This window comes from Lactuca sativa, chromosome 4 (genome assembly GCF_002870075.4).
Source record: "Lactuca sativa cultivar Salinas chromosome 4, Lsat_Salinas_v11, whole genome shotgun sequence".
NCBI lineage: Eukaryota > Viridiplantae > Streptophyta > Magnoliopsida > Asterales > Asteraceae > Lactuca > Lactuca sativa.
This window is the reverse complement of record NC_056626.2, coordinates 20,653,859-20,676,918: the sequence shown is the minus strand read 5'-3', so window position 1 is coordinate 20,676,918 and position 23,060 is coordinate 20,653,859. Positions and strand designations below refer to the sequence as shown.

The 23,060-nt window shown below is 35.5% G+C and overlaps 2 protein-coding genes across 2 annotated transcripts; one reads left to right on the top strand and one right to left on the bottom strand.

Moving 5' to 3' along the window:
* The first annotated feature begins 338 nt into the window (after positions 1–338).
* On the top strand, positions 339–1,874 carry LOC111915839 (1-aminocyclopropane-1-carboxylate oxidase homolog 1). The gene is made up of 3 exons (XM_023911476.3): positions 339–952; positions 1,020–1,397; positions 1,476–1,874. The coding sequence occupies exons 1-3, from the start codon at positions 503–505 to the stop codon at positions 1,737–1,739; spliced, it is 1,092 nt and encodes a 363-aa protein (XP_023767244.1). The 5' UTR covers positions 339–502; the 3' UTR covers positions 1,740–1,874.
* Positions 1,192–5,711, bottom strand: LOC111915840 (zinc finger protein VAR3, chloroplastic). The gene is made up of 5 exons (XM_023911477.3): positions 5,199–5,711; positions 4,947–5,064; positions 4,526–4,884; positions 4,334–4,432; positions 1,192–1,961 (listed from the first exon to the last, which is right to left on the bottom strand). Exons 1-5 carry the CDS (start codon positions 5,597–5,599, stop codon positions 1,886–1,888), a joined length of 1,053 nt encoding a protein of 350 aa, XP_023767245.1. The 5' UTR covers positions 5,600–5,711; the 3' UTR covers positions 1,192–1,885.
* Between the last annotated feature and the right edge of the window lie 17,349 nt (positions 5,712–23,060).

The following is a 23,060-nucleotide window of genomic DNA, read 5'->3' as shown; positions in this document are numbered from 1 at the left end:
AATACCCAATGGTATTAAAATCATTTCAGTTACCAAGGAATTAAATCCGCAATGAAACTATCTCAAGATGACCATACAAAAAAAATCGAGATTTTGACTACATCTCAAAAAAAAAAAAAATACAACGATCATTTTTGCAATTTTGTCGTTAAAAAACCAAAAGAAAAAAAAATCATCCAATCAGGTGAAGAGAGAGGAGCCGGATAGCCTCCCCTCGCTCCGAAACCACGCCTCCGATATTATGTTTCGGGGTTCGGTTCCCCTTCCTTCTCCATGCCACTTATCCTTGTAATATCATAAGATTTTAAAATAAAAAGTAATCTTGACCACCATAATTTGGATAAAGGAAATTTCTTTTTCCTATCAAACTGCAAAATGCCAAATTGTCAATACATACACTTGTAAAACCAAACTTCATCATACCAGTAGCGTCTTCAACTTTAATACCACAAAGTCCATCGCCATCTCCGTCGAATCACAACCCTTCCATATCATCGCATCCATGGCGCCAGTTACTAGTGAACACGGCTACGATCGTCTATCAGAAGTGAAAAAATTCGACGAATCAAAAATCGGCGTAAAGGGATTAGTAGATTCCGGCGTCACCACCATCCCCAGCTTCTTCCACCAACCACCGGAGAATCTCCCTGGTCCAAAACCTAAAAACCGACCGAAATTAACCGTGCCTGTCATCGACTTATCTGCAGAAAGATCAACCGTTGTCGAAGAAATTCGACGATCAGCTTCCACACTAGGGTTTTTCCAGATCGTCAATCATAGCATTCCAACAACACTAATCGATTCTGTTCTTAATGGTCTGAAGAGTTTCTTTGAGCAACCGACGGAGTATAAGATGCAATTCTATCACAGAGAAGCAGGGAAAGGAGCAGCTTATTCTACAAATTTTGACTTGTACCAGTCAAAAGCTGCGAGCTGGAGAGACACGCTTCAGGTTAGATCCAAGCGATTCTTACAGTAATCAACTTGATTCTATAACACGCGTATGATTGATTATTCAGGTGAGGATGGCGCCCGTAGAACCGGATTGGGATGCGGTGCCGGAAATGTGTAGGGAGGCACTGAAGGAGTGGGACAAGGCGGCGGTGGGGTTAGCAGAAGAATTGATGTCGATTTTATGCCAAGGATTGGGAGTAAAGAGCGACAGGTTAAAGGAGTTATCATTTTTGGAAGCAAGGGTAGATGCTTCCCATTATTATCCCCGGTGCCCACAGCCAGATCTCACGGTGGGGCTCACCGCCCACACCGATCCCGGCGCACTAACCGTCCTGGTGCAGAACGAGGTCGGTGGATTGTTGCAGGTCAAGTGTGGTGACGACTGGGCTGACGTCGAGGCAGTCCCCGGCGCCGTTGTTATCAACATCGGCGATCTGCTTCAGGTACGTTTGTTTTATATATAAATTAATCGAAACACATGATCGGAATCGTATAAAAAATTGTATTAATTTATGGCATAGATGATGTCTAATGATGAATACAAAAGCGTGGAACATCGAGTATTGGCAAACCCTGTTGAAGGTGCACGTGTCTCTGTTGCCGTGTTTTTCAATCCAAGCAACCGAGAGGGCACGTATGGGCCGTTCCCGGAGGTGATATCTGCTGAGAAACCGGCGGTTTACAAGGAATTTACATATGCAGATTACATCGGAAGATTTTTCAGGAAGGAGCTTGACGGAAAGACGTTGACCAATTTCTACAGAATCGATAACAAAACAGGTTGATGTAATAGTAAAAAATGGATTGTTGTATTCATATTATTATTTACATGTTGTATAGAATAGAATAGAACAAAACACAGTGATACATGTATGTATACTTGTTGTGATATGAAAAATTACTCTCATCTTTTGATCGAATCCAAATCCAACTATCTGAATGCTTTTGGGCGTTTATGATCGCATTTCAAGCATGCTGTGTTTCTCCTGAAGTTTATGTAGTTGCATCTGCAAAATGAATGTGAGAACCAAAAGTTTGTTTTAAACATGGGGGAAATTTTTTATCATCTTTCTTGGCATAAAGACCACATCATAATTAGTTAATTACCAAGACAAACTCAGAACCTAGTAAACTTGATTTAGTGAAAATGAATTCTATTTTTTAATGAAAATTATGTATTATGAAGGGTTAAATGCAAGAATAGCAACGTACTCATAAATATGTTTATGAAAACATCATCTTTTTATATCTTTCTATAACAAGATTATCTTGTAAGTTGGAAAATATTAATCAGTAAAATGATTCCCCAAAACGGGTGGTGTCCTTACACCAAATGACCCTTTCGAACATCTATCACAATATAAACTCATTTTCTAAAATAGAATTTTACCAAATTGTTTTATGAATGGACATCATTAAAAAGAAGAAAAAATCGCATTTGTTTCTCTTTTTGCAATAAGACATCATTAAAAAGATAGTTAACAAACTTTATTTTGCAACATAGATGATGGTTTTGTGATGTTTGTTCACAGTTTGATCATTTGGTGAGACAAGTATGATCTCTCAATAGTAAAAATAAAAATAGATGTACAATGCTATAAACTGGTTGGTAGATAATTTAAAGTATAAGGACTTAATGAAAAAAAAAATTCTAAAGTGCTAGATGTATAGTAGAATTGTAGAAATGAAAATAGAATATGCTAATATAGATAACCACAAAAATGTACATCTAATATTTTGACTGTCTTTTATACATGGAGCCAAAATGTTGGTCAGTTTCAATATATTTTAGAAGTTTTGAAATTTCTAACAGAAACCGACCACTGCAATTAAATTAAAATCCATAATTAAAAGCTATACCCATCCAATAAATAAAGAACTTTTTGCCACTTGTCAATTTATTATGCGTTTGGACACACGTAATTTTGTGGTTAATTCTTAAAAATTAATTTCCACTTGTCGGTAATTTTTTATTTTTTTCTTAATTAACTATCTAATTTTTAGGTTATAGAAAGTAATTAATGTGTCATTAATTTGTTTCTTTATATTTTCAAAATTTAATATGTTTTCTTCAATATATATAATTCAAAATTGACATGTTTTTTTTTTAAGTTCATTGTCATTTTAGGCAAAATGCTCTATATAAAAAAAAATAATCAAACTTTGTTGCTTTTTATTGACAAACTAAAAAAAAATGTTATATGGTCAAAATATAATTATTTTTCCATAGTTTGTTTTATTAATATAAATTGAATTATTTATTTATTCATCATTTTGTTTGTATATATATTTTGAAAAATATTTAATGTTTACACTTTGATATTTTATGTTTTTTTTACTAAAAATATTTAAAGTTTATATCTTCATATATAATTTTTTTTGATCAAACCATGTAGTTCATGGGTTTCACACCTAGTGTGTGTCTATATATATATATATATATATATATATATATATATATATATATATATATATATATATATATATATATATATATATATATATATATATATATATATATATATATATATATATATATATATATATAAAGATAAAAATAAAATAAATTACAAAAATACATATATATAAAACAATCATGTTTTATTTTAAACTTTGAAGTATGTTTTATTATTATGAACTTTGAACTGTAAAGTGCATGAACTTTTACAGTAACTAACGTATTTTGATTGAAATTTTATTCTTTGAAGTGTATGATTTTTAGATTATTCATCGTATGTTAGGTTGGTTGTAATTGGATGAAAACTGGATCATGAATATGCTAAGCATTCACTTAATCTTACATTTTGTAGAAAAGGGTATTATGGGAAATCACAAAAAAAAAAAAAAGCATCTTTTGGTGGGAGGGGTATTTTGGGTATTTTTTCTATTTAGTTTGTTGCAACAATGATTATAAGAGGGAAGTGAGAGTGCAGGTATCATCATCTATCTTTTGTGAAAATCTAGTCTTGGTACCTTTTGGGATAGTGGTTTCTCGAATATGCCAAATTATCCTTGTTCTTAATCATTAGAATACTATTGAGTGAATATCTAATCTGTTCTCTGTGTTGCATATTGAATTATTGCTTTTTCATATTAAGAATTGAGTGAGTTCATAGCAGAATACTTTCGAAATAGAATTTTTTTTAAAGGTTTTTTGTGTGGTGGATATAAATTTGTTTAATATTGTCGAAAAACATGAAATGCTACATGGAAAATTGTATTTACGTAATTAACCCTAAATGAAAAGTATGTTGCTATTTCTTGCATTTAACAATTAACACTAGTATGAACTAAACAATGCTGGTTTAAGTGGGACTCTTATTAAGTAAGGTCAAGGAAGTATTATATGGAGTTTGGAAAGGGAAGAAGAAGAACTCACGAGTCACACTCCCATTCCCCTGGATTGAGTTGTCTCTTTGGTGGGTTTGTATGGCACTGCAAACATCTTGTGTTCTTGGCAAAATTTAGAAAACTGCATCTGTTTATCGAATAATATCAACTTAAAAACAAAATTAGAAATCAAGATTTACCTCTAAAAATCAAATACTAAGAATTACAAAAGTTAGTATACCTTTTACATAGCCAATCTCCCCTTTGCAGCTCAACGTGATCCCAATTGTCTCCTGATGTTTCAAGTCTTTCATGGAATTCACAACGATTTTTTGTATTTCTCTGAACAGATGGAGCACGTTTTGAAGTATAAAAATCAAGTTTTTCCTTGCTATACTTCACCATATCTCTGATTAAACTTCTGATTGCTTCCTCAAACCTTTTGTTCGTAAAAGGTTCATTATCTGGTGAATCATTGAGACGATGAAGGCCATAGGTGAGTACAAAACGCATCACATCAACAGTCCGACCACCTTCATCTTCACGTGGCTTCACATATGCTCTCTCACAGTTTCCCCTCAAAATGCAACTGCTGCAAACCTGTTAAATCGTTTGTTATTTCTTGTATATTTTGTTAAATATAAACAAAGATTCTCACGTACATTTCCTTCGTGAATACCCATGTGTGCCCTTAGCCGTTTGCCAGAGTTCACAACTTTCCGATCTATGCTGGGGCAGCCAGATCCGGCAACCGCGTGTATGTCCCCTCTCGTCAAGTAACTGAATCACAAAGCCGTGATAAGTGGATAAGTAAGAGGTGGAGAAGTTTCACAGAGGATTATTGTCAAACACGTGGTGTGCTTCAGCTCAGAAGCGTCGTAACTTAAAAACAAATGAAGAGCAATGTTATATACCTCATGAGATCAGGCCGATCACGAGCAAAGTTAAGACAAGCGGTTCGAATTTGATTACAACCCTTCCCATGGATCAACTCTCCACTTCGAAATGGATTCCCGACGACATCGAAGTAACCGTTTTTCATCAGCTTCTGCATCAACACAACCCATTCCGGCCAGTGATGTGAAATCACAATACTCGAGGTTTCAGCGTCAACTGGTTCTGCGGTTTTCGGTGTATCTTGTGTTGGTTTTTTAATGGGGTTTGATGACGGGAGGTCTGCACATTCATCCAATATGAAATCTATGGCCGGATTCGAGAGTTGGGTTTTCTTGCGGTTTTGGAAATGAGAAATTGGAATCATTGATTTGGGGTTTCTGGGTGATGATTTTAGGGTTTGACAGAGATACTTAAGCATCTTTTAGTCTTTTTTACAAGCGATCGATCAAAGTTCTGTTTGGCGGGAAAATTAGGTCATTTATTAATTGGTATTGGGCGAAATCAAGAACAGAAGTAGTTCATTTTCAAATTCAAACAAATAAATAAAATAAAGACAAAAGTCATTATTGTTCACCATTTACTCATTGCATCTGGCACATTTCTGACACACTACGATATATCTCATTTGAAGAAAATGATACAAAAACATTATATATACACTTCATTTTATTATATATTATATAGACATTCTAATTTACTTTCTTCAAACTTATTATTATAGATTTTTTTTTAAACCGATAAATATCTTATTAGAAAAATAACTCACGCCTAACCAATAGCTAGACGGAGCACAAAAGATATACAAGTACAAAGATACACAAGTTCATTGTTTAGAAGGGTAATCATCGACCCAAGTTAGGGCACACACACCAATCAACCCATTTATACTGACATTGAGATCTCCGATGTTTAATCCAAGTGAAGGATAATGATGTAACATTGTCCGCAACCAATATCGGGGAAATCCGTAACTGCTTGAAAATTCTATCACATCTCGTCTTCCAAATTAACCAAAGGGTTCCATAGCAGATCGTAATTAGGTCCTTCTTCTGTATTGGACTCCCGATCCAGTTGCCAACAGAAACGATAAAATCAGCCACCGAGTTGCCCAAAGGGATGTCTATATTACACCACCGAAAGGTCCATTCCCATACCTCTTTCGCAAAAGGGCAGGTCAACAAAATATGATATGCATCTTCAATCCCACAGGAGCAGAAGCTGCACACCGAGGAACAAAGAGCCACACCCCTGCTTATAAGGGCATAAGCAGACGGGATTCTACTGAGATGGGCACGCCAAACAAAACATAATATTTTTATTGGGACTTCATGAATCCATTCTATGAAATGGTCACTCGGTTGTGCATAAGACCAACAATCACATGTCTCATCATATTCACATAATATTTCCCATCGCTGGATAATTTGCACAACCAATGATCGCGCGATGTCGATGGTTGAAAGTGACCAATCCTATATAATAAGGACGCCAAATCCTGGACCTGATCATCGCTGAGTTGGGGCGTGGACCAATTCCATGAAAATCCGTCAAGCCTTATCCTATCTGCCACCTTGCACTTCTTGTTACGATCCAGATCATATAACCGAGGTAGGTTGTTTTAAAAGTTTCAGCTCCGCACCATAAGTCCTGCCAAAATAACGTTTCATCCCCTGCACAAACCTTCTTAACGAATACATCATCAATGCTGATTCCCATTTTTTGAAGTTCAATTGGAACTCTTGCAATATTGTTCCAAACCCCTGATAACGACCTTTTCGAAATTTGACCAGCCGGTTTGTTTTTTAAATTATGTATGCCTTTGATCATGATACCCCAAAGAGACGATAGAACACGTTAGAACATATCTTATCATGTAATGTAAGGATGTCCATAATACATATTAGAATATACAATAATACATGTTAGAACATACGATAGAACACGTAAATTACCTACTTGACACGAAGAAAAAAATATGGATCCAAAAAAAAAGAAAAAGACTAAGCTTCAAATAAGTGAGATTACAAGTGGGAGATTGTTAAATACTTATTCAAGTGGGAGACTGTTGGATTAAAGTGTCTAAGCCAGTAACTAAGTTGGTATAATCTTGTAATTAGAAGCAAATACCTTTTTGGGTTGCCGTCATGACTAGAAATAGTTAGAAACGATATTAAAAGAAAGAAGTATAATTTATTAGATTATTATAAGATTAATAAACTAATTGGAAATTATGGTAAAATGATTTGTTTATATATTATGATTAATATATTAACAAGATTATGTCCCGCGTTAAACGCGAGGGAAAACATAAATAAATAAATAAATATATATATATATATATATATATATATATATATATATATATATATATATATAGATATTGCGGAATAATTATAAAAAAATCAGGTTTATTGGTATTATTGAAATGTGTAAAAAAATACACTGAAATACGTAAATATATAGTCGTTGAGGAACCTCTTTGCAAACAACATTTTTTGTTTTACTAGTTGAACGACATTCTTCGTCACGTATGAGTACCTTCAAACCTTTTTTACTTGTGACACAGGAAATAGCTACATATAGCTGACCATGCGTGAAAACGGGTCTACACAAGTATAATCCAACATATGACAATGTACTTTCAAAATACATTGATATTTTATGGTTATATTGTGAAATATAATTATTTATTTCAAAAAAAAATAGCAACTTATTTATGTTCCTTAAAAATGACCCCCTCCCCCCTATTAAATATAAAGAAACTATAACTAACAAATATAAATACAATTATGTTTGCTCGATTTAAATATTCTCTGTGACTCATTGAAAGTGTCAAAAGACATAATTGGCACACATCTTACTTGTTATTATGAGACAAATTAAACAATTTAAACACACGAGGATGTCTTTTTTATTTTATGTTAATGATACAATAATGGAAAAATGAACGCTTATTTCAAGACATTTGCGGAAATTAGAATAAGATATGTGGTCTTAACTGTTGGGTATTCGCATCTTTTACATGTAGTTATTAAATGTTATTCAAGATGAATTAAAAAAAACAATGTTTTCTTGTTGCTTCGATGCTAAACAGACAAAAGAACAACAAAAAATTGATTTTCATTATATACCCATTTAGTACAAAAAGTAGTCAGTCGTAATTAAAGTAGGGACAAAACCATTAAGGAAATTGTTAAATTGAGGTTCTATTTCTTAAAATGTGATAAGGTAGAAACATACAAGGGCATGCAGTTAAAAGCTCGAATTCCTTCATCACCACCTCAATGGGTTGAACGGACAACCCTACACAGATCAAAAAAGTTAAAATTTTCAAATAGAGATTAATAAATGGGGCCGAATTGATGAGAATGTTAAAAGGATGGAGGTGTCGATAACCTACAATTGGCTGAATAGGGGATCTATCAAACAATTTAAGATCTTTGAGACATTTCGTCAAATCCCTAAGGTGGTTATTCTAATAACTCATCTTTTGAATGTAACATGACAAAAAAAATCCAATGTTATATGAAAGTATAGGAAATGAACTAAATTAACATGTATTTAGATCATGCAAATTATTTTGAACCTTCAAAAATATACTTATTGTTGTTGCATACCTACATACAAAGGTTATTAAAAAAAAATGTTAATTGTAATTATGCAATTCGATTCTTCCATATAAATACGACCACATAGAAAATTTAAGAATCAAATAAAAATTTATTTATAATACCGTAAATCTGATACTCAAGGAAATAAGATCATTCATAATTTAGATTCTAACTACTTAGCTTACTTGTAATATGGTTCATATATTAATATTTAGAGAAACCAGTAGGCAAGGATGTTGATATTGAGTGTTATATATATATATATATATATATATATATATATATATATATATATATATATATATATATATTGTTGTTGTTGTTACCGGTAAAAAACTAAGTTGAAGTTTAAAATTAAAGTTTTTTTTTCATGGTATGTATGTTGCTATAATTTGTAAAAAAGAATCATATAACTATTGATAGATAAAAAGAAACGTATGTTGTTATTGGTGTTTGTAGAGGTTGTTGAGGATCGAGTCCAAGTTAATAGGTTAAGCATTTAATATGAAAAGTTATACATTGTTGTTTTGTTTGACTTAATCTAGACTGGATGATGTTATATTGTAAGCCAAAAAACCTTATGTAATGTTTTAAGAGATTTCAAAAGTAGAAACATAACTTTGTTAGTCACAGAAAGCAATCTTTAAAAGGTTGTATTTACTGTACATAAACATATACAAAATCGAATAATTACAGTTTAACCCTTTCTAGATTAAATTACTTATAAAATTCATCCATTTAATAGTGATTAAAATATAAATTAAAAGAGACATTTAAAACACAAAAAATCACATCAGGTTACTGTTAAAAATGGTATAACAATGTACTTTAAAAGTACATTCCTAAAAATGGTATAATATGAAGTTATTTTATTCGACAATAAGGTCCGAAACAGTAACCAAGTTGAGATAATCAAATAAATAGAAATAGTAGCAGCAACCGATTTGATCCATTTTTAAATTAAACTACCGATTTACCCTTATGGTGAACATTGTCCATACTAAAATAATGATTTACCCTTCGGATAAAAATGAAAGTATCATGCTAAAAGAATCATTTTAGTACATGTGTAATCTCAATATCAACCATCAATTTAAGATATTATATATAATCAAAAACAGTAATGAGGTTGAGATAATCAAACAAACATAAATAATAGCAGCTCACGATTTCATCCATGTTTATATTAACTTACTGATTTACCCTTCTGATGAACATCGTACATACTAAATTAATGATTTACCCTTTGGATAAAAAATGGAAGTGTCATGCTAAACGAATACACAAAAAATTGATTACAATGAACAGGAAAATTGGTAAGGGTGCATTTGTCATTCCATCAAAGTACTTTGCTATAATGTGTTTTAACTGGTTTCCATCAAAGTACATTTTTTTTGGATCAAAGGTACGTAATATACTGTCCTGTTTATTTGATTTATCGATCGGAGGGTCTTATTTGAGTGGTAATACTATGTGACCGAAGGGTCTTATTTGAGTAATCGACCATAGGGTCTTATATGCTTATACTGAGTTATGTGATATCATGCATTATGTCTTTGTGATTTATGTTGTATATTATTTATGTGCCTTATTGATTTAGGACCAGAGGGTCCAAACCGAGTTGTGAGACCGTAGGGTCTTCACTAAGATACCAGACTGGAGGGTCCGACCCAAGCTGTGAGACTGGAAGGTCTTCACTGAGACACATGAACAGAGGGTCCTTATCGATATATAACCATGAGAGGCTAATTATTTGTGCATGGTATTTTGGGGAACTCACTAAGCTTCGTGCTTACAGTGTTGTGTGATATGTGTTTCAGGTACCTCTCAGGATCGCGGGAAGGCGTCGGCTTGAATGTACACACCAGCTTGAGATTATGATTTGAGTATTCTGGGATATTATCAAACACTTTGTTCTCTTGTGTTTTGAATAACTTATACATTTGTGATTTGAGAAATGTGAGATGTGTTTTATGTGGTTTTTAAAATGAAAAAAGTTGTTTGAAATTTTATAGTGTTACACAAGAGTCACGCAGACAACTAGCATACTAATCATAATAAGCTATGGCCCAACATTGGTGCCTTCGACCCGCCAAACACAGTGAGGAAACTCACCTCAAGCTGCTGAATCTCTCAGATAAAATCTCAGACTGCTGATTCGGAAAAACCCCCGCGCTAACACCATAAAATAATATCCAATTAATTATTTGTCCACAACCCATAACTGAAATCCTAGTTTGATGTCCAACACTCAAGGTAAAAGTTCATTTTACCCTTTCCTCACTTGGCCCAAAATCCGAGGCCCAATCCAATAACACCAAAAGCCCAATATGGCCCAACTTCCTAAATGGACCCAAAATCAATCATGGGCCTAAATCCAAGAAGGCCTAAAACCTAGAAATGGCTCAAACTCAAAAGAATAATGGACCAATAAAGCCTAAAACCCCTTTAGTCCAAATTTGGCCCAAATCATAAAAGGCAACCAAAGTCAACAACAGCTGAGTACGCCCTTCACACTCAGGCTTTCGCCTTGCGTTCTTCAAGGATCCCTAGTACGCGCTGCGTATGAGCTGGGTACACCTAGCGTGCTACCATCGAGCTGATGGGTTTTAAGCAAAACACCATTCCTATGGTGTATATGAAAACCCTAATAGATTTTGGATCTAGTTTGTCTAATGAACATGCAATTGAATATCCAAAGCTATAAACCCTAGATCTATCATATAAGAACTGAAATAAGGGTTTAGTAATTACCTTTTATTGTAATATTGTAATAACAATCAATTCCTTGCTTTGATTGGCTTTAGAAAACTTAGTGCCTCAAGTGTTGCACCTCTAATGGAGTCACAAACACCACTAAGCAACTTGGATGAAGAGGAGAAGAGAGGAGGCTGCCCAAAACGTCTAGAAACCCTAAAGGAAGACTCGTTCACGTTTTTGGGACATAGGGTCCCTTTATATACATGTAGGCTATTAGGGTTTTCAACTAGGAAACTCTAATCTGGCTGCTTAAGCCCTAGGCAGCCCATGGACTCCTTTAACATATCCCTTGGACGATTTCTAATGGGCTTCCCATAGAATTCGTCCAACCTATATTTTATTAGGTGATCCATAGCCCAATTATAATTATCTTATAATTACAACTCCAGTCCCCTAAGTTTAATTAATCTCTTTTAGCCACAAAATTAATTCTTAATTAATTATTGACTAATATTAATTAAATAATATGATTTCTCATTTAATATATTATTCTCATAATATATTAATAAATCATATTTAAACCTTTCTCTCCTTAAATCATCCTACATATTGCTATGGTGAAGGCAACCCAAAAGGACCATGCTCATAATCGGGTCAAGTACATACCAAAATAGTTATGGACTTAGACACTAATCCAACAGTCTCCCACTTGGATAAGTCTAATAACTATTTTCCGTATGACTTCAGAACCTGATCAGCAATCGTAGCTTTCAAAAGCCGCTGTCAACTCTGATCTTATCAGATAGCGTGTCCTTTAGATAAGGGATCGTATATTCCTCCATTCTCAAGATATTGTATAGACATAAGATATGATTTTCAATCATTCTCTCTATACTATTTCCCGACTTCCGATTTATGACGACTGACAACAGACTACAATTGAACACATCAACTTAGTCCCGGCTTGGCCAAGCGCTTAGGTGTCATCACTAAATCATCGAGATGCCCACAGATATCGCTTTTATCCCACATTGGGTAAAAGGAATGGATAAACTTTGACTCATATGCTTGCTTGCATTCACTAATCGAATCACACACAACAATAAGTTTTATAACACCAAGTTACTGGTGCATTTACTTATTATCAACGTGCAACCGACCAACAAATAACAACTCACACGTCTCGGTTTCAAGAATATACAATATTATCGTCTCACTAATCACTCGTGATATATCCATGAAGTGATCCAAGTGAGCGTGGGTTTAATCCAATACTTTAATCTTATCAAAGCACTCATGAACTCTGCAACAACCTTGTGCCATGTCTAAACACTTCAGACAATCTATAGACAGATTCATGACAGTCTTTCTTCATACCTACTCCCAACGTATGACCGACTGTGGATGTTTAAATAACCTAGTTATTCTGGAAGTCAAAACATGCAAACTGAAACATAACAATAATACTTAATCCTATATGGCCCCAAACTTGTGAGAGTAAATAAAACACTTCTATTTATCCACCATATTGATTACTCATTATTTATCATTTAATGTTTCGGATAATCAACTCATTACTTGATCAATAACGACAATTGTCCCATGCTCCAAGCATGCACACTTTATTTCCTATGGTTCATGCTTTGTGAAATAGATCAATTGAAAAACTTTTCCAATGATGCTCATTTCACAATTCCCAATCCTTATCATTTGTGTAAGAACACAAGGTTCTTTGCTACTATTAGAATATGTTAGATTCTAACATTTTATGCAACGATCCTTTCGTAAAGTCATAGCATAAAAGTCACAAAGACTTGGCTAATGAAATTACAAAGTACTCTCTTAGAAATTGTTACAAGACAATTCCATAGATGTGAAGTCTCACATTCAAAGTACATTCCTTCAAACATCCTTCTTGCATAGAAGTTTATTATCTAGACAATAACTCTCAATATTCAACTACCAATATGGAAACATTTCCATATTTGCCATATGACAACTCATTCTTAATAGAATCTTATCTATCATAATAATGTCGATACGGTCCATCCAATACCATACTTCCAACTACTCACAAGCGACCAATCCTCAGCGAACTTTGGATCGTCCTTCGGTAGTTGTTTAATTATTTTAGTCAAAACCGATTCTACTCCTTTTTCCCTCTTAATGCGCTAGACATTTGGAAAATTTTAGAATGGTCAAACATTATAGCATTTGCAATTGATTCTATACCCGAATCGTATGGGACACGATACATAATGTCTTACATAAAGATATGATACTTTATCAATCTTCTGCCATAATATTTTATGTGTCATGTTCTCACAATTCGAACTATGAAGAGGGATGCTGTAATCATAATCGGAATTTGAGAACACACTATATATTATTTGACTAATTTTATTAAAATTTCTCAATCTAAGCTTTAGATTTTGAAACAAAGTATAATATTCTCTCCCTTAATTATAGCAAAAAAACTTTTCAACCCATGCAACCTTGCAAATTGAATCTTTGTTTTCCTATAATTAATACTGCTAACTTGCAATAATTGTCATAATAATCATACAAGCATAACACTTATGCTCCCATTATCATGATGATTATTATCATATAAGCATAACACTTATGCTCCCACTATCTTTGACATGTATTCAGAAAACTGAACTTCCAGAAACAATACCTATTGAATTTCTGTAGTTCATATTTCTATTACCAAATGCTTCGATAAGCCTTTATCTAAGCTTCCTTAACCTTATACACCTTTGCTTTAGATAGCTCATATGTGTATCTAAACAATTCAGAACTTATGTTACTAAGTTCCAAATGTTCAAACTAATTGCCAAATCTCACAATTCGAACTATGGAAAGGGATGCCGTATCCATAATCGAATTTGAGAATACAATTATCACAATTGCTATCTTCTTAAAATCTCTCTTGGTGAAAGCATTTCCTCATAGTCATTTTCATGAAGGAGGGAATCTTATGACACTTAGATTTTATAGTGTATGAGTTCCTATCCATGTGAATTTGCCAAAACCAAAGTTGGCGACAAATCCAAACTCATATGGACTGAACTTTCTTAATCTTGATTTTTTGCCTTATTGTAACACGAGTGCCCACCATGTCTTCCAAGTAGTTTAGCAACTCATCCTTACATATCAATGTACTTTCCATCGATCAAGGTACTTTGTCTTTATGCATTCAAATGAGAACTCATAGAACTCACATGCATAATTAACTCAATTGGAATGGCATAGAAACAAAATAATGTCAACATGATAGGTTGTAAACCTCAAGTCGTGTGCTAGTGATGATCGATAAGGTTTATTCTTGATTCGTTCTTGAAACCTTTTTCGAGATCATTAAAACTCCCACTGACCTCTTGACATATATGATTCTCTTGTCAGGAAACTTTTCTAGACAAAACAAATATTCAAGAGTTAGTGTAGTTCTTATCAAGACAAAACACTTCACATAATTGGTCCTAGTTGGTCTTTGTCTTATCCAAGACAGCACAACTCACCAATTTCAAATGTGCAAGAATAAGAAAACTTTTCCAAATTCCACATTTGATGAGTGTTATAAACCTACTTAAGACTTGTCACTCAATTCACAATCTTGGAGTATAACTCTAAGACTTGATATTGGAATGAAGTATGATCGACTTATTGATTTAATCATTTCCACAATTCTCGATTCCTCTTCTTGGACATACAATGCACTAAGACTCACTTAAAGGATCAATTGAGATATGATTCTTAATCATTAAGACTTATCATAAAACACAATAAAAGGTACTCTCCCTTCTTCTTAGAATAGAGAAACTTTTATCTTTCTGCCTACTTGATTCATCTTTATTCGTTCTGCTATTCATTGAAACTCTTTCAATCAACTCAAAATTACACTTAATCTTATAAGTATAATCGTATTTACCAAACTTTTAGAAAATCATGACGAATATCTTATCTTTCTTTGTGGTGGACTTGATCAAAACACAACCTAGTGTACTCGATCTCCTAGTCCTTCACTTGACACTTTGTCGAAGAATTAGTCTAATTTCCAAATATGAAAGTTTTCATTCATCACGCAACCAAGTTGTATGATTCCAAGTTTCCGTCCAGTTGTAACTTGGGCGATGAGAAACTCTCCCTATTTGGTGAATTCTTGACATCTCCACAAATAACATAATCAAGAATCAAATCCATTATTGCTAATAATAGAAACCTTCAAACATCAATTTTTCATACATGCCATTGCAAGGATAAATAAATAAGATAAAATCAAAATTCATTTTATTGCGAAAAAAATTTTGTCCTTACAATGCAATTCAATTGAAAAAGTATGTTATTAAATATTTCTTAACAATCTAATCTAACTCCAAGTAGTAGCTCAAAAATCCAATCTTCAAACAATGCGATCGAAATCCACTTTCTTCACGATTAGATTCAGGTCACTTCTTCCCTTAAGCTTCCTCTCCTTTCTTCGATCCTACAAAACATCAAAATGTAATCTTATCACATCATGTATTAAGAATCTAGAATAGGAACTTAAAAGAGTTAGTTAATGGATTTTACCTGAAGCAGAGCCATACGTCTTGACTCTCCTATCTCTTAGATCTCTCAGGTAGTTAGGGCAGCTTCGTCTCCAATGCCCCTTCTCTTGGCAATAAAAGCAAATGGACTCCTTTGGAACAACACATCGGACAATCACAAACTTAGTTCTTTCTGGACTTCCAATGTTTCTAGTGTCCATTGAAGTTTGGGAGTTTGATTCACCAGACAAATTTGCATGACCAGCACGCCAAATCATTGCTGATTCGGCAACTATAAGCAAATAGGTGAGATCAATGAGGGTCATGTCGTGATCCATCATATAGTACTCTCTAACGAACTCACTATATGAATCAGTAAGTGACTGAAGAACCCAGTCAACAACCAACTCACTTGACGTTCCGGTGACTTTGCTACAGGGGTAGCTCCGGGGATTAAGTCGATTCTGAACTCGACTTGACGTTCCGGTGGGATTCCTGGAAGTTCTTCTGGGAAGATGTCTGGGAAATTGCAGACTTCCAGAATGTCTTTAATGTTTTTCGATTCTTGTTTCTTGTCTACTACGTGGGCTAGAAAAGCATGATATTCCTTACAAAGATATTTTTGTGCTTTAATACAGGAAATGATTTGCAAATTTGAACTAGGTTTGTCGCCGTAAATGACAAGAGTTTCGGCGTTTGGCAGGTTTAGGCGAACAGCCCTTTCGTGGCAAAGGATATCGGCATGGTGAAGGCTCAACCAGTCCATACCGATGATGACATCGAAACTTCTTATGGAAATGGGCATAAGATCGACTCGAAACAAACGCTCGTTTAAATTTAGCGTGCACCCTACGTACAAATCGTTTGCGTGTTCTGTTTCACCGTTTGCCATTTCTACAGTGAATATTTTATTGAGTGGTTGGGGTTTTTGATTAAGTAGGTGTTTGAATTTATGACTCACAAAACTTCTCTCCGCACCGCAGTCAAAAAGTATGCATGCATAAGTGTTGTTGAGTAGAAACGTACCCGTAACCACCGTGGGGTCCGCTATTGCTTCTCTCTGTCCTACTGCCAGCACTCTCCCCACACCGCCAATATTCCTTTCCTTGGGACAATCCCTCCTGAAGTGTCCAGTCTCTCCGCACCCATAACACGCCCGGCTTACTCCAGTGCCAGAAACTTGAGTGATTGGTCGTGCCGGTGCTTTACAGAAACGGGCTGTGTGCCCTTTCCTGTCACAGTTCTTGCAGTGCATCTCGCGACAAATACCATGGTGATGGTAGTTGCACTTGCTGCACTTGGGCAGAATCCCCGCATATGGTTTTGTTGGCGCAGAGCTAGCAGGAGTTGTGGTGGGGGTAGTAGCAGCATGAACCGCAACCATTTGCTTCTTTGAAGGTTCTTGCGAAGTTTGTCCCTTCCTTTTGTTCCAAAGTTTCTTCTTGTTGTTGTTGTTGGCATTGATTTCATTGTTGTTGTTCCCTTTGGTTGGTTCAGCCGTAATAGCCGCGACTCCTTGACAGACACCATGATCAACAAGTGATTGCGCTAGTTCCTTGGCGCTGGCGAAAGTCAAGGGTCTGGAAGCTAGCACACTTCCTCGAAGTTGGGGTGATAGTCCCCAGATGTATCTCTCGACCTTTTGGCTCTCCAGGGTTAACATTCCTGGGCAAAGTGTTATTAAGTCACTGAACCTGTTGGTGTAACCTGCTATATCCGAACCTACCATCGAGAGGTTCCACAGTTCCTGTTCAAGCTTCTGAATCTCGCCTCTTGGGCAGTATTCTCGAAGGAGCATTCTTTTCAGGTTTTCCCAACCCATGGAGTTTGCCACCACCAGGGTTAGTGTCTGGACGTGGCCGTTCCACCATGTCAGGGCGCGTTCAGAGAAAGTAAAAGCGGCAAACTTTACTTTGCTTTCTTCGGGACATGCACAGATTTCGAATACAACTTCCGTTTTCTCTATCCATTGAGATAGAGCCAATACTCCCCCAGTCCCGTAAAAGGGAATAGGTTTTCCGTTGGTGAAGTCTTTGTAAGTGCATACCCCTGAACGGCTTTGACCTTGGCCATTTGTAAAACTGTTTGTTCCTCCCCCCGATCCGTTGTTGCTCATTTGTGCCATTGCTGCAGTTACAGCAGCGGTTACAGCAGTCTGGAACATAACGATGTCCATAATTGGAGGAGGTGGTGGAGGTGGTGTTGAAGTTGAGTTTCTGCGTGTTGATCTACGAGGAGGCATGTTCTGGTAGAGAAAAATAAGAATGAATACTATAAGTTTCTAATGTTTTGACAATCGTGTGTTAGTTGTATCTTGTAATTTGTTTTGACTTTAGTTTATGGTTTCAAGGTAGGCATAGAAATTTAAAACTCGAAATTTCTGAGAGGTATATAATAAGAAATACTTCATATTTATACATATAGGTCACACCTGAGGTGTGTTACATTGCATATCTTGTTCGGGAAAATTTGATCCTCCTAGAGATCTCCGATTACGGATACAACAGGGAAAACAAGGGAAATAAAGGAAAAAAAAAAACTTTTATCCGAAATCCTAATCTATAACAAAATTGTTGGGGCTTGAACAAGTTCTACTTGCGACGTTTGGAGCTAGATTCGGCATCCGACCGTTTGACTCCCATCAGTCGCCTCTCAAGATCTGCTTGTTGTTCCTTCATCTCTCTTATTTCTGCCAGAGCCGTTATCATTTGATTCTGAAGTGTCCCCGTGTAGATTTGGGTATTCTCATGTAGTCCTTCCAAACGGCGGATGTCAGCGGCGTTACCTTGGGTAGCAGCATTGACCTCGCGAACTCTGGCTGCTTGCCTGTCCGTCTCGTAGTTCTGGGTAGCTATAGCGTTCACAATAACAGGAAGTGCTCGATCAGCTGAGCTTCCCCCACTGACATTGTAAAAATCTCGGCACATGCCGAAAGGAGGGCGTACACCTTGTTGGCGGCTCCAGTAGTAGAGGTGACTTCCCCACATGGGAATGGGTCCCGGTTGATATGGTCTGATTTTGGGAGGATGAGGGATGGGAGGGTCGTACACTTCTGGCTCGGAGTCTGTCCCGCTAGAAATCTCCTCGATCTCTTCGTCGACTTCGAATTCCTCTCCGACTTCGACTTCGAATTCTCCCTCGATAACCCCTTCGGGTTCTTCCTCGACCTCTTCTTCGATTTCCTCTGGGTCTTCCTCCGGGTCTTCTTCTATCCAACCGCCGTTGCCTTGGTTTGGGTAGTAGGGATCTCCTGGTAAATGGAATCCGGCCATTTGTCTGTACTAGGATGGATGTATGAGAACTTTATAAGAAAAGAAAATTCTATTTAACGACTTACTATTTTTAACTATAATTTGTACAACTATTTTTAATAATACTCCTATAATATTTCAATTTGGCGAAACTAAATTTATTTGTATTTGGTAAGTTCTTGGCTTGTTGTCCACTATGACCATTCCTCGACGTACGTTGGTCAAATCCAGGATAAATATAGTTGATCAGGCTATATTTATTCTCGACCTGATTACATAGCCCGAGGCTCAATCGTAGTGTCGTAACTTGCCTTAATACTTTTTAGTAAAACTTGTTATGATACGAGATTAATGCATGCTTTTTAAAAATGTATATCTTTAAAAAAAGAAAGTATTTTGTTCATGAAAATGTTTTGTCAGAGGGTTTTTGGTCCCCTTTGTATTTATAGTTTGTATATCGTATGTGGTTCGATATACTTAGTTCACTATAAACAATGCTCTGATACCAATCTGTCACACCCCCAAACCAGAATGGCGGAAACATTCGGGGGTGGATGACTTCACGTAGTATCACAACCATTGAATATTGTAAAGAAAGTAACACAACCATCACATATATAATGGAAACGTATGTTGTTGCGTTATACATAATAGCAAAAGAATATTACAATAAATGTTCAATAATAAAACATCCTTAGTGTTCCTTTCTCCAAAAGCTGGTGGTTACCTGTATTACTGATTCCCTGAGAAATACAAGTGGTTTCGAAAAAGTGTCAACAATTAAGTTGGTGAGTTCATAGGTGTTTTGCATTGAAAAGTATGTCCTTTTTGTTAGTAAACCGATGAATGAGGTTTTCAGAAAATCCAATATTTTCTATAAATGATTTGAAAAGTTTCCCGTGTTGGAGTGCGTTTGTGTTTCCCATACTTGAATAATAGTGATAAAATTTGTGTTAACGATAAAATGGAAAACTGAAATGCATATATGAATCTCGTAAATCTAACTTGTTTTTATACTTTTATGTGAGTTTTATAACCATGCTATTGACACTGATGCCTGTAACAACGTTCTTCAGGCGTTGGAACTGTTATGACATTTGTCACCCCAGGCCTGCCGGCCTAGCTGTAGCTAACAACTTAGGTGTGGGATTGTCAATCCCGTATAGATCTATACACAAGTATCACGCTCCCCCTACAAGGGATTATGGTATATAATACAGGACTTAATAATGCATACTCGAACGTACGTAAAGCTGTCTCACATTACTTGGTATAAACAGATTTACGATGATAAAGACTTTACTTCATTTGAAAGTATTTCATTTGTCAAGATGTATATGTAAAATGTATGAATAACTTGTTAGCTATGCTCGTTATAGCTTCTCAAAAGTATGTTTTCATTTAGGAAGAATAACTTGGTGATATAATAGCCCTCTAAGCATAAAGATGTTTATAAAAACGATACTTCGACTTATAATGTACTTGTATCCCCCCCCCCTAAAACATGAAAAGAATTGAAAAGTAGGGGTATGAACTCACCCGTTAAGTTTGAAGAGAGAGGCTAGGGTTGAGCAGAACTTCGACCGCGGATGGTTGCGTCGTCGGGCTCTTCGGGGATCTCTGCAGCGTAAATCTTTCGTTGGGGGCTCGAGTGTGGAAACCGAGGTGAGGAAATGGTCTCTGGTGCTTGGAAGGGTGTGAGAGTATCTGGAGAATTTGTGAATGTGTGCTTAAACTCGAGCTTATGCCTTCTATTTATAGGGTTGGAAACCCTCGTACGCGGCGCGTACTTCCGGAGTACGCGGGGCGTAAAATGGCGTGATGGCTTACGACTCGCGTCTAGCTAAGCGTAGCTTGGGCGGGTAGATGGGACTCCTGGGTCTAGCCAAGCGTAGCTTGGGCGGGCCGATGGGACTCGACTCTGGGTCTAGTACGCGGGGCGTACTCCCATATTACGCGGGGCGTAATCCTGGCTTCCGACTTCTAAATTCCGTAACTTTCGTGTACGAGCTCCGTTTTTCGCGTTCTTTATATCCACGCGTAGGTGAGATTATGCTCTACAACTTTCATTTAGACTCCGTTGGCTAGTTTTGACTTTATTTTTAATGATATAATTTTAATAGGCCGGACCTCCTAAAGTTCGTTAAAAATTCATAGGTTCTTTATTCGACGTCGGTTTTCGTCTGTCTTTTTATCGTTTTATTACTACTGAGGAGATCTTTAACTTCCGTTTAGGTGGCAATAGCTAAATAACACTCGATCTTCAATCCGAGTTTTTAGCCCTCTTCTACTGTTACGAAACTTTGAAAATCCGTAACTTCTTCATACGAGGTCCAATTTGGGCGATCTTTTTATGTACGCTCACCTTTCAACAAGATCTACGACTTTGGTTTAGATACTTAAGGCTAAAATGCATTTTATTGAGATTCTACTTTTTATGTCAAATAATGTTTTAACGTCGTGTCGTAAATATACGAGTGGTTATAATTTCTTCAATATAACCCGGTTTTGAGCGTTCTTTATGTTCTTGGAAACCTTGGCATGATATCTAATATTTGATGTATCCCAACTTAGATACTTGAACACTTTATTTTCGAGGTTAATTTCGTTGCTTTTTAGCTTTCGAGTGTTTACAATGCTTTTTGGGAAAAATAGGGTTGTCACAGTATTCTAGTTGCAGAATATTTGAAGGTAGGTAAATGACGATTTACCAATTTCCACCATGAAAAACGAAAAAGAAGTTTAAGTTTTAAATGAATTGAAACTCCTAGATCTTTTGAGATTCATTGAACTTTTGAATGGCATGTTTAATCTCGATTATGCCCTTCTATTTGTGACTGGGATGCCGAGGATCACAAATAAGATGTGAATAACCATACGAATCACGTGGTGCACCCAATGCTACTATCACCTAATCAATGTGCCGGTTAGCCACACACGCTCCATTGATCTATGAAAAGCATCGAGCCACCCTTCGCCACCAATGTCATCCCCAAATTAGTGTGTCGGTTAACCACACACGCTCTACTAATGTTTGACAAGGGTACGAAGTGTAATTTCATGGGTTAGCATACAATTTCACATTTTGCTTAAAGCAACTATGATATGGGAATTTGAAAAGCATTTAGTTACTTGTGTACTTCATTATACTTATAATGGAAGGTTTCTGTCTTATCCTACCCGTTCGGCTAACGACCCTCCACTAGTCAAGAGTGCGGTGGGTAAGAGTGGATACCCATTCAATCGCCATTTTATAGGCAATTTCCTTAAACACCCTTTATAGACTAGCTTCGTGAATGAGGCCTACTAACGGTAAAACTGACTGTTTACTCATACATATATATAATATTAGACTTTTAATGTTATATATAGTATAGGGTGTATTTTACACTTTTTAAAATACTAGGTGGTTTAACTTAGTAAATTATACCTTTTAATTTAATTAAATGTAAACCAAAACTTTATGGGTTTATTAAATCTCCTTAATTTATACACTTTAATTAATTAATAAAACCATAAGGGTGTGATTTGAACTTTTCAAATTACTAGGGTTTTTAGAATTTAACATTTTAAAATTAAATTTTTAATCAACTTTTAAATTCCAAAACTTGAGGGCAAGTTTTGAAACATTTCAAAACATTAGGGTTTAACTTATTTAAATTTCAAAAACAAAACTTTTAAGTTCAAATTTAAACTATAAAACCTAAAGGGAGTAACTTGAAACTTTTTCAAACTTTATCAAGAATATTCTAAATCACAAAATTCAAATAAGGCAATTAACAATT

Coding starts and splice junctions, on each gene's coding strand:
- LOC111915839 (XM_023911476.3), top strand. CDS start 503: ATGGCGCCAGTTACTAGTGAACACGGCTACGATCGTCTATCAGAAGTG. Junction 953..1,019: donor GCTGGAGAGACACGCTTCAG/GTTAGATCCAAG, acceptor TTGATTATTCAG/GTGAGGATGGCGCCCGTAGA. Junction 1,398..1,475: donor ACATCGGCGATCTGCTTCAG/GTACGTTTGTTT, acceptor TTTATGGCATAG/ATGATGTCTAATGATGAATA.
- LOC111915840 (XM_023911477.3), bottom strand. CDS start 5,599: ATGCTTAAGTATCTCTGTCAAACCCTAAAATCATCACCCAGAAACCCC. Junction 5,065..5,198: donor GATCGGCCTGATCTCATGAG/GTATATAACATT, acceptor TTTGTGATTCAG/TTACTTGACGAGAGGGGACA. Junction 4,885..4,946: donor TGGGTATTCACGAAGGAAAT/GTACGTGAGAAT, acceptor ACGATTTAACAG/GTTTGCAGCAGTTGCATTTT.